General features: G+C 43.3%; 1 protein-coding gene across 4 annotated transcripts in view; it reads right to left on the bottom strand.

Annotated features, from left to right (window-relative positions):
* The window catches only part of PIGT (phosphatidylinositol glycan anchor biosynthesis class T), an 18649-nt gene extending 10358 nt beyond the window's left edge, over positions 1-8291 (bottom strand). Inside the window, exons 1-10 of one of the 4 annotated variants that reach the window (XM_044661060.1) lie at positions 8099-8291; positions 7281-7458; positions 5588-5715; positions 4024-4124; positions 3739-3825; positions 3261-3348; positions 3074-3171; positions 2786-2951; positions 1468-1668; positions 865-1030 (exon numbers count right to left, since the gene is read on the bottom strand). In XM_044661060.1, coding sequence (XP_044516995.1) covers positions 865-1030; positions 1468-1668; positions 2786-2951; positions 3074-3171; positions 3261-3348; positions 3739-3825; positions 4024-4124; positions 5588-5715; positions 7281-7458; positions 8099-8291 — 1406 coding nt within the window. Of the gene's footprint in view, positions 1-864; positions 1031-1467; positions 1669-2785; positions 2952-3073; positions 3172-3260; positions 3349-3738; positions 3826-4023; positions 4125-5587; positions 5716-5783; positions 5788-7280; positions 7459-8098 lie in introns of all 4 variants that reach the window. The other 3 variants (XM_044661061.1, XM_044661062.1, XM_044661063.1) reach the window with 3 other exon arrangements.
* Between the last annotated feature and the right edge of the window lie 3578 nt (positions 8292-11869).

Raw genomic sequence — 11869 nt, forward strand, 5'->3', positions numbered from 1 at the left:
ACACCTAGCAGATTGGCTAAAATGAAAGAAGGGGAGAGTAATGAATGTTGGAGGGGATGTGGAAAAATTGGGACATTAATGCATTGCTGGTGGAGCTGTGAACTGATCCAGCCATTCTGGCTGGCAATTTGGAATCATGCTCAAAGGGCTATAAAAGAATGCCTGCCCTTTGATCCAGCCATACCATTGCTGGGTTTGTACCCCAAAGAGATCATAGATAAACAGACTTGTATGAAAATATTCATAGCTGCGCTTTTTGTGGTGGCAACAAATTGGAAAATGAGGGTATGTCCTTCAATTGGGGAATGGCTGAACAAACTGTGGTATATGCTGGTGATGGAATACTATTTTGCTAAAAGGAATAATAAACTGGAGAAGTTCCAGGCGAACTGGAGAGACCTCCGGGAACTGATGCAGAGCGAAAGGAGCAGAGCCAGAAGAACTCTATACACAGAGACTGATATGCTGTGGTAAAATTGAATGTAATGGACCTCTGTACCAGCAGCAATACAATGACCCAGGACAATTCTGAGGGATTTATGGTAAAGACGCTACCTACATTCAGAGGAAGGACTGCAGGAGAGGAGACATATAAGAAAAACAACTGCTTGAACGCATGGGTCGGGGTGGACATGATTGAGGGTGTGGACTCGAAACTACCACACCAATGCAACTACCAACAATTTGGAAACTGGTCTTGATCAAGGACACATGACAAAACTAGTGGAAATGTGCATCGGCCATGGGTGGGGGGAGTGCGGGGGGCGAAGGGGAAAGGAGGAGCATGAATCATGTAACCATGTTAAAAATGAATATTAATAAATGTTTAAAAAAAAAAAGAAAACAAACGGTTTCCCAACATACCTAACATAGAAACCATGATTTGGGTCAGGTGTGTACTCAGTCCACTTAAGCAAAGCACGTTCAAACTGGATGGAGACCTTGGTAACAGAATTGGCGGGCAGCTGAATAAGCATCTCCAACAGATGGGGGCGTAACCGGTCCTGTGCAGGCTGGTAGTGGATATAACCTAGAGCAAGAGAAAATCAACTTCCCTCACCTTGAACTGGGGGCCTATAACAACCTCTGTAGTGGTCATCCTCATCTCTTGTCTTAGGGTCATGTTTTTAGGGAGTAGGGCCAGAGACTTAAGCAGTTTGGGCAGATAGAACAATATTTTCAGAGATTAGGAAGGTTATTTTTATGGAATTAAAACTTTCCAAGAGTGGAAAGGGAAGCTTCCTGAAAGTGAATTCTTTATCCTTGGAAGCATTCCAGCAAAAGTTGGATTCTTCTTAGGGCCACTACCAAAATGACTCTCCCATGGGAGAGGTTAAATTAGCTAAAGCCCCTCAAAGCTTTGAGGTTCCATGAAAGGACTGGTGAAAAGAGAGGGTTGTAAGGAGCCAAGAGTGGCAGAGTTATTGTTAGGCAAAAAGGGCAGTCAGGGCTAGCCAGGGTCCTTACTTGGCTTGTTCTCCTTGCCCTTCGTGGTGATGGTCAGAGTGTGAATGTAGAGCCTCAAGTACCAGGGCACAGTCTCCAGTAGCAAAACAGGAAAAGCTCGGTATGGGTGTGTATTGTGCAGTATGGTGCTCAGTTCCCCTGTCTGCAGCCCATAGCCACTCACATACCGCTGGGCATGCAGAAATGGAACCAGATGACCCCCTGTGGGAAGAATGGAGAAGCAATAGGGTCATAGTGAACAGCTGATCAAGCAAGGCTATGTCAAAATGGGGAAAATCACTGCTTCTCACATTTTTTTTAAACTTTACCTTCCATCTTAGAATCAATACTGTGTATTTGTTCTAAGGCAAAAGAGCAGTAAGGACTAGATAGGTGGGGCTAAGTGACTTGTCCAGTGCCATACAGCTATGAAGTATCTGAAGCCAGATTTGAACTTAGGACCTTCTGTCTCTGGCTTTATATCCATTAAGCCACCTAGCTGCCTCACTTCTCACATTTTCTAAATCAACATTCACCGAAGACTGATTGCAGTGCAACGAATTCAAAAGTCAGGATCACAAGACCTGGATTCTAATCCTTGCTCTATGGCCATGGGCAAATCATTTTCCTGGCCTGGGGTACAGTTTCTTCATCTGTAAAATAAGGGAGTTGAAGGGCAGCTAGATGGCTCAGCAGACAGAAACAGATAGCCTCTGACATTTCCTAGGTGTGTGACACTGGGCAAGTCACTTAACCCCAAATACCTAGCCCTAACAGCTCTTCTGCCTCAGAATCAATACTTAGAGATTTTAAGAGAGAAGGTTGGGGTTTTTAAAAAATGAAGAAGTTTGAGTGGATGATTTCTGAGGTATCTTCCTACCATGAGGTTTTAGATTTTAGCCTTGGCCTCATCTCCTGCTTAGTTGGTTACTTAACCTTTCTGGGGACCTACAAACAGGAACAATAACCCATGCCCTGCCTACCCTAGGAGGTCTTGGTCCTGGAAAGAAGCTGACAATAGACACAAAAATAAGATTTTTCTCTTTGTTTTTGATCATTGAGATGAGACATAAAAATAAAAGAAAATGACATAAAAAAAGGAGCCCTGACTAGATGGGCAATGTCAAGAGAAGGGTTGAAATGTCATCTCTTACTCTTAGTCACTTAAGCTTCCAGGCTTCATTAAGAGATGTGAACTACTTACAAAGTCTACATTATCAGAATGATGTGGCTTAAGTCTCAATTTTAAAAATGAGTTATTATCATCCCTTCCTACCAGCTTCAGAGGTCTCTATGTCTTTCCCAAATTTCCATGAGTAAGAGTCTCCAGGCCCCTCACCACTATCTTGTTGCTGCTTCCACCTGAGCTGCAAGTTGAGGCTTCGGGAGCCACTGAATGTGGCAGGGTTAAGCAGGTCATAGACAGCATAGGTCCTCCGGTCCCCCAGGACAACTGCCTGGTATGTGGATGTCGGGGGTGGGCTCACCTCAAGAGTCACATTCTCCTAGGGACAAAAAACAAAGGCAGGCAAACCAACAGTAACTCCATATCTACTTCCTATTTCAAATGATTGTTATAAAGAAAATATTCTTAAAGAATTACGGAGATGTGAGCTTGAGCTATTACCTGACTATTTTTGGAGATATCAACATAGACATGACTTTGTGAGGCCAAAGGACAAGCCTCAGTGATGGTTCGGGAAAACATCCGGAACAGAGACCAGTCTGCAGAAACAAGTAGAGAAGAAAGGTAAGCTGAGTACCCTTGGATGGAGCCATGCAAGAGGGACAGGACAGAAGTTGAGGGCAATTACCTTTCTTCCCCTGGCCTGTGGTATAGGCATCGAACACAACTGTGAGGGTCTGCCTCAGCTCCCAGGAGACACTGGTACAGTGGGAATCCTAAAATCACAGAATATTAGAGCTGCAAGGAACCTAGGAGCAGGGGCAGATGTAAGACTGGCAGCAGTAACTAGCATTTCCTATCCCTACCCAATCTGTTTCTAGGTCTCTGCCAAATCATAAGATTATAGTTTTAGAGGTGAAAGGGATCTTAGAGGTCTTCAAATCCAATCCCCTCATTTTAAAGATATGAAAATTGAAGCCCAGAGATTGATCTGTGCATGGTCAAAGTGTCTGAAGCAGGATTTGAATCTAAGGCTCTCATTCCAAATCCAGCATTCTAATCTCTCTACCTTTCTGGCTCAGACTTCATTAAGAGAAGTGACCAGTACCTAAACCATTTCACGTTAGCAGTGCACAGCAGGGCTTATTCCACCACTGGTGTCTTACCCGGCACACAGGGCGGATGTGTACTGCCTGGGAATGATAGCTGGTATGGAACAAGCGTTCAGCCTTTAGAAGCACAGAGAGACCTGCCTGGGGAGCAAAAAAGAGAAGGCTTAGCATTCACAAGGAGAACACCATCAGGTGCAACCTGGTGATTTGGAAAGTGTCTCTCCACAAGTTTGCTACCATCCCAGAATGAAGCAGTGCTCCTCACTTTCCCCAGACCCTTGGTAGAGGCGAGAGTTGGAAAATGAAACCAAAGAGTTCATTCCAAGTTGCTAATCTTACCTTGGAACTACAAGGCAAGAGCTTCTTCCACGGAGTGAGGTTCTCAGTGCATACCACCTCTCGGGGAAGGACAGCATAGCGAAGGAAATGATGGTTGGTACCTACAAGAGGGAGAATCAGAGCACAGGGTCTGCCAGTCTCTATTACTTACCCCAAAACCACCCTAGTCAAACCTTAGATGATGGGGCTTACCTCTCCACCCATGTACTGCTCCCACTGCTTTTCATCATCTCAAATATTAATTGCCTACTGTGTGCACAGCACTATACTCAGCATTAGGGAAAAAACAAAGCTTTAGAAAAGATATATCCTTTCCTTCAAGGGAGTTTATAGTTCTGTATGGGATAAGTCATCAACACAGATAACTATAATACATAACATTATAAATGTATTTGAAAGGTACAAAATAAAGAGTTATGTGAAGTCTTATCACTGTAGAATTTCCATTAGGCCACATTTCAAATCACAGGAGGAAGACAATGGTGACTTAACTCTTCCTCTTACAGTCCTTGTCAGGTAATACTAGGAACCAGAAAATCATCCTGGTTCTAGAAGGGAAGAATATATTCTCTTTCCTCCATCCTCTGGGGTTCAAACTCCAATAGTGGAACCAGAAACCTTTGTTATTCGCTCTCTGAACTGCTATTTTGTCCCTTCCATGAGGGGAATAAAAACTTATATGTGTGTATATATATACATGTACATGCATATGCATAAATATAATACATATACACGTATATCCTTAAGTGTGTATATGTGTGCTTTTATGTTTGTGTGTGTGTGTGTGTGTGTGTGTGTGTGTGTGTGTGTGCAGATAAGCACTTTACACTTAGCGTATCTAGTTAGTCACAACAATCCTAAGAGTAAGTACTACAGGTTATCCTCGTTTTTACAGATGAGCAAACTGAAGGCAAAAGAGGCTAAATGACTTGCCCACATTTACACAGTAAACATGAGACCAAATATGAGCCCAGGTCTCCAAAGACAAAATCTAGCACTCTCCAATCCACTCCTGAGAGTGTTGACTTTGCCACTTAACTACTGTGATGATCAATGGACAGTTATTTTCTCTCTGGATCACAGTTTCAATACAAAGTTGAACTAGATACTCTTTTTGTTTTGTTTTGTTTTGTTTTAAACCCTTAGCTTCCATCTTAGAATCAATACTGTGTATTAGTTCTAAAGCAGAAGAGTGGTAAGGGATAGGCAATGAGGGATAAGTGACTTGCCTAGGGTCACATAGCTAGGAAGTATCTGAGGTCATATTTGAACCCAGGACCTCCCATCTCTACATCTGGCTCTCAGTCCACTGAACCACCCAGTTGCCCCCGAACTTTAAGGTTCCTTCCAGTTCCAAAATTTGGAGTTGGAAGAGACTTCATAAAGTCACCTAGTATGACACTCTCATTTTACAGATGAGGAAACTGTGATCTTGAGAGAAACAGTAACTTGTCCAAGGACAAAGGGAAGTCAAATAACTGAATTAGATTTGAAATCACATCCTCTGACTCCAAATCCAGTGCTTTCTACAATATCACAACCAGGGAATCTGGGACTATCTCACCATTGGCCAGTCCCAAGGGTTTGAAGGAAGCAGTAGGAATGACAGTATTGGTGGAGTCAATGAAGTTGAGAGAGGCGCAGAAGATTCCCGAGAGGATGTTACTGAGTTCCTTCCAGGATTTATCAACACTGGACAGAAAAGGAGGAAATACTCTAATTTAGTGCTGGGACTACTTCTGTATGTCTTACACACAGACCTGACTCCCAGAGTGAAATTAGGGAAGAATGTGGCAACATAAAAAAACCAATCCCCCCAAAAATAAGTCTTGTCACCAAGTCAAAAAGAAAACAGTGTCCCACAACCCAATCTCTCTATTCTTCCCATTTCCCCTATAATTCCCACCCATTCTCAAAAGCCTCCTTCCTCCCCACCAGGCCAGGCTCTTTGCATTCCTTGAACATCAGAAAGTCATACATTATTATTGCCAAGAATAACAACTTGAATTTAAATGGCATTTATTTTCATTTATAAAGGATTTTCTTCACAATAACTCCGTGAGATGTGTGCTACAAGTATGATATCTTTATTTTATAGAGGAAGAAGTTAAGAATCCCAGAGCCTAAATGATTTAGGATCCAAGGATATAGAGCTGGAAGGGACCTTAGAGAGCATCTGGTCTATCTCTTGTACTTTACAGATGAAGAAACTATAGAATGGAGATAATTTAGAAAGGCTAGTTAAGTTTAAGGCAAAAGGCAGAAAAGAGTGGAAAAAAGAAACCTGGAGAGAGAAAATAATAAGAGTTAGAAGTAGGGAGAGAAAGACAGCCAGAGAAAGCAAGATTCAGTAGATTTTGAGGTTAGAGTTAGAAGTTCAAGCTTTCTATTCATATGCTTTGGGCTTCAGTTTTACCATGTTATCTACCATCCTAGGAAATGTTTACTATTCATAGCTTTTCCCCTGTCTCTATCCCTAAACTCTTGAAGCAGTGGTATTAGATCAAATAGAAAAGGACTTAGAAAACCACATATTAACTATCTACCTTGTGTTACATTTTTATTTATTTTGTCAAATATTTTCCAATTACATTTGAATCTGGTTCCAGGGCACTTACAAGTTTTATGAACTGCTTGGGCCCATTTTAACACTTCTGACTTAAAGAATAGGTACAATCATTCTCTAGAGCAGGGGTCGGCAACTCTTTTGGCCGTGAGAGCCATAAACGCCACATTTTTTAAAATGTAATTTCGTGAGAGCTGTACAGTGCTCACAGTGCACGATCCTGTAACAGCGCCTGAAAAAAAAATTGACTTTATGACTCCTGCAGAAAGAGCCATATCTGGCCCTCAAAAGAGCCAGATATAGCTCAAGAGCCATACGTTGCTGACCCCTGCTCTAGAGTATGACAATGAAGATTAATTAATCCCAAGAGAGTAATCTTTCTGATAGCTGACAAAATGCTACTCCAAACCCTTCCAAGAGGAGTCCCAACTCTCCATGGAATATTTTGAGAGAATAAAACTAGACAAGACTGATTTTCATTGACTAGATCTCAATCTGAGGCCATATGAGTCTGAGGCTCATCTTCTAAAATTGCATACCTGCCAGCTGGGCTGGACAACCTGACCTATCTCTGTTGGCCCCCATAGGCACCAGACACAATTCCTTACAAAGCAGGGTGAAGGTACATCAAGGAATCTTATACTGTCTCCCTTCCTTCATACCTAACAGCTAGTAAAAGACAGGCACTTACTCCACAACTGAATCTTGGAACCAAACCCAAAGCTCAGCCCCAGCTGGGGCTTGCAGAAAGGGCTGGCCCCAGAAACGAGTCCTCCAAAAGCCCTGTGTGAGTGACAGGTGTAGCTCCTGCACAGAGTACTTGGAGATCAGCTGCCCCAAAGACTTGGGGAAAAGCCTGTAATGAGAAACTGGGAGGGAAAGAGATGAGTGGTGAGGCCCTGGAGGAAGACAGGACTGACTCAGCCTCCTCTCCTATGCTCCCAAGTCACTCTTCAAAAAGAGGGCTTGGGCCCACAAGAGAGGGCTGTCATTCAGGGGAAAAGGTAGGTCAAGAACATACCCCCTTCCTTCTGACCCTCACTCCCCATTTATGACTAGTGATCTGTGAACACACACCAACCCCATCACCTCAAACAAAAGCTGGCCCAGTGCTAAGGTCTTATTCAAAACCCACCCCAAGGAGAATCCTTCCTATTGTCTCAAATACTGTCCCCCAAATCTCACCTGGTCCCCCCCTCCACTTTCTATCCTGAGATGACGTGCTATTCTCTTTACCGCCTCCCTACTTCTTCCTTCTCTTCTTCCCCCATCAAGATGAAGCCACATATCCTATGCCAAGTGTTCCCCTTACTCTAGCCCCCAGTCTCCTACACCTTCTGGGGCTGAGGTTCCCAGTTCTCCAAGAAACACTCAGAGGCCCGGGGCCCCAAAAGCCCTGAGGCCCCGCCCCTACGCCATTCCCAACGGAGACCGAGCCCCCACAAGCCCCGCCCCCACAATAAACCAGAAGCGAAGCCGCCAGTCGCACTTGCCAGCCTTCTCCCTCACCTCCTTCATGCTGCAGCTCCGAGTCCCAACGCGTGCGAAACTGGAAGGTAGCCGACACGTCCCCGGAGGGGAGCGGAGTAAGGACCAATTCCTCCCGCAGGCTGTCCCTCTCCGGCTCTGCTCTGCTCAGGCCACCAGACCCCAAGAGCAGAGCCAGCAGCAGGTGCAGCGCAAGCGGCGCCGCCATGGCCATGGCCGCGGCACCCTCTGCCGTGCCTGCCCCTCAAATCCCGCCCCCAAAGCCCCATGTCCAATAAAGAGAATGAATGGTGGCGACTTCCGGGAAAGACTCCGGGACCCGGATTGGGTTACCAAGGCAACGGCCCGGCAAGAGGTGGGGCACTATTTAAGTCGCGGAGGTTGCCGGGAGAAAGAAAACTGAGAGGAATGTGAGGCCTTTCTCTTTTGGCCTCTGCTACCCCGTTTCTCCGGGTCCCAGTTTTCTTTTCTACAAATTGAGACCCAACGTTCTCATTTATTTATTTTTCTAGAATACGAAGACCTCTCTTTTCAACAAAAATTTCCTCCCTTTCCTTTCGGAGAATATTAATAGCCATGCCTACAAACTTTCCTTGAATCCACCTTTTCAGGGAACAGTTCCTCTAAAAAGCCTCCTACGTTTGTGACTCGACTTCCTCTTCTCTTCCTTTAACCAGCCTCACACAATTAGACTAATGACCTCATCATCCAGTCCATCAACCCATCAACCGACACCAACGAGCGTTTTTTTTTTTAATTGCCCACTATATGCCAGGCACTGAAATGGGTGCTGGTAATAGAAGAATGAGGAATGAAAAAATGATACCTACTGGAGGAGAGCGGACATTCTAACAAGGAAGACAAGCAGCACATATATGTGCATATATTTGCACAGATGTGTACAACATGCATATATACTTATACATATGTGCTAATATATGTGAGTATATATATAGTTATATGCAGTATAAATATAAAATGAATAAAACTATAGACAAGTAGTTAAATACAAGGTAGGAAGATAGCACTGCAAGTTTGGGGGAATCAGGAAAGGTTTAATGCATAGTTGTTCTAGTAGCTGCAAGGAAGAATGGGACTTGAGTGGAGTTGAGGGAATGAGTTCAAGGCATGGGTGGCAACTATTTAGTGTAAAGGCCTGAAAATGAGAGTTTCATGTGTGAGGAGCTTGAGTAGATCACTCAGGGGATTAATATCCAGTTGAGCTGGAAAGGTGAATTGGGATTAGTTTATGTAGGGCTTTAAAAGCTAAACAGGAGAGTTTATAGTTTAACCTACAGACAATAGGAAGCTTGCCCAGGTGGATTAAGTGGGGTAGCAGTGAGGTCAAATCCTCTTAAATTAAATCATTTTGGCATTGGGGCAGCTGGGTGGCTCAGTGGATAGAGAGCCAGGCCTGGAGTCTGAAGGACCTGGGTTCAGATTTGGCCTCAGATACTTCTTAGGTGTGCAACCCTGGGCGAGTCACTTAATCCCATTTGCCTATCCCTTGCTACACTTCTGTCTTAGAATTGATGCTAAGACAGAAGAAGGTATGGGTTTACAAAACAAAACAAAACATGGCAGTAGTATATGTGATCTGACAGGAAGTAGGAAGAGACTTGAGGACAGAAAACCAATTAGGAACCTGTAACCTAGGTAAAAGTGATGAGGACTTGAAAGGGTAGCATTTATATAGTATTTTTAAGGGTTGCAAAACACTTTACAAATTTTATCACAACAGCCCTATGAAATTACAAATGGGTAAACAGAGGCTATGGCTTACCCAGGGTCATAAAGCTAAGTATCTGAGGCATAATTATAATTCACATCTCCCTAATTCCAAGTCCAGTCCTCTATTCATAGCAACACTTTAGCTGCCTCTTAGTAAGTTGGTAGATGTGTGAGTAGAGAATATAGGTTGGATAGAAGAGATGATTATACGCAGGGTAAGGAAGAGTGAAAAGATAAAACCAAGGATATGAACATGATAGACTTGAAGAGGGGAAGTTTTGAGGATTGATAATGAGCTGAGTTTTGGACATACTGTGTTTAAGTTATATCTGGGACATACAGTTTGAAATGTCCAACAGGCAATTGGTGATGCAGACTGAAGCTCAAGGAAGAGACTGTGAAGACTCAAGTCTTCCTGATTCTAAGTCCAGAACTCATTGCACTACATCCCATAGCTATTTCACAAATCATGTGTACAAAGATGATAGTAAAATCCATGGAAAGAAAAAAGCTCTCTTCAAAGTCAGTGATGATCTCGTTTTAAAATAATTATTTTATGTAATGCAGTACATACGTAGACTTCATCAGCCTGCTAAGATGTCCTGGAGTGGAGGAGACAAGAGAGAAGTTTCTGGGAACACTGTGATGACATCTGAGAGAAATGCCTTGGATTGACTGGAGGATGTATGAACATTCTGTAATTGGTTCTGGTTGTCCTGCCATGTGGTTAGGAGTGGCCTTTTTCTATTGACTGCATAGCCAGAATTGTCAGCATCTTAAAATGAATCTTGATCAGATACAGATGTCTTTTGGCTACAATTGAATCTGGGGAATGATGTGTTTCCTTCACTTGGCATCCAGTGAGACCATATACTAAGAAGGAAGGCCTTAGGGCCTCCTTCCCTTTCTCAGACTACATGGCCCTCCCAAAATGGGGCCTTATAAAACTTTTCATTCATTTTTTTTCCATTCTAGTTTCAGGAAATGGAGTCTACAACCTCAAGAGCTTCAAACTCCAGGAGAGCAAGTCACAGGGAGTCTGAGAGTAGGAATCCATGCTGACTTGCAGCCAGGTCAGCAGCAGTGGCCGCACAAGCAAAGAGCAACCTTCATGATTTCAGCCCAGCAAAAGTACTCATCTGGCAATGATGCCTCCTTTGAATGGGAACTTGGTGAGATCAATGCTATGTAGGGACTGAGCTCAGTTTTGAGCCTAATTTCCATTTCTTTTCTTGCCCGTTCCCACTCCACTGAAATGTAATGGAGATTATGACCCAAGATGTTGGGAGAAATGTTTTTACATTTGTTCTTATTACATCTTTGAAGAAAATATCCCCTTTGTAAAGTATCTTCATTTCCTCAATTCCTTCTTGGCTGTCTGGTTGCTGTTTATTCTGTATGAAACTTCTAGTAAAGAGTTTGGTTTCCTTGAGATGGAGAGATTGAAGACCACAAGCGAAGAGCAGCCATTCAGACAAAAGCTTCAAGTTTATTTAAGGCAGTGAAAGAAACTGGAAATGAAGTGGATAATGAAGAACCTTTTACTGCAAGCAATCCCCTCCCCCCCCCCATCTCTGGATGCATTGCCTCTTTGATGTTTTTTTCTTCCTAATGTTGAGTTCCAGAGATAAATGGGACAGATGCACCCTGAGGACTTTGCAAATTTGAAAGTTCTACAGGTCTGGGAGTTAGCTGTAGCGTTGACCTCCCCACCCCCACCTCCATAGGGAAAGCTTCTGCATTGGGGAAGCCTGCCACCCACAGGCCCAAGCTGAGGTGAATATAAATAGCTAAGTCCAAGATTAATGCAAATGGTAAAATTGTACCAGGTCTCATTTAATGAAAACCAAAATTCAATTACTATGACAAGTGTGAGCTAGTTTGCACTTTCCTATCATTGCGTATAGATGTAATGTGCTACTGTGTACCATATTACCAACAGTTGTGTTAATTTTTAAAACTACCTTAACAAAAAGGACAAAAGGAAGAATGTTTCAGATGGAAACAACACCAGCCCAAAAAGGAAAAGGCTCGCTATTACATTAGAACAAAATTTTGATG

The sequence above is a fragment of the Gracilinanus agilis genome, chromosome 2 (genome assembly GCF_016433145.1).
Source record: "Gracilinanus agilis isolate LMUSP501 chromosome 2, AgileGrace, whole genome shotgun sequence".
Taxonomy (NCBI): Eukaryota; Metazoa; Chordata; class Mammalia; order Didelphimorphia; family Didelphidae; genus Gracilinanus; species Gracilinanus agilis.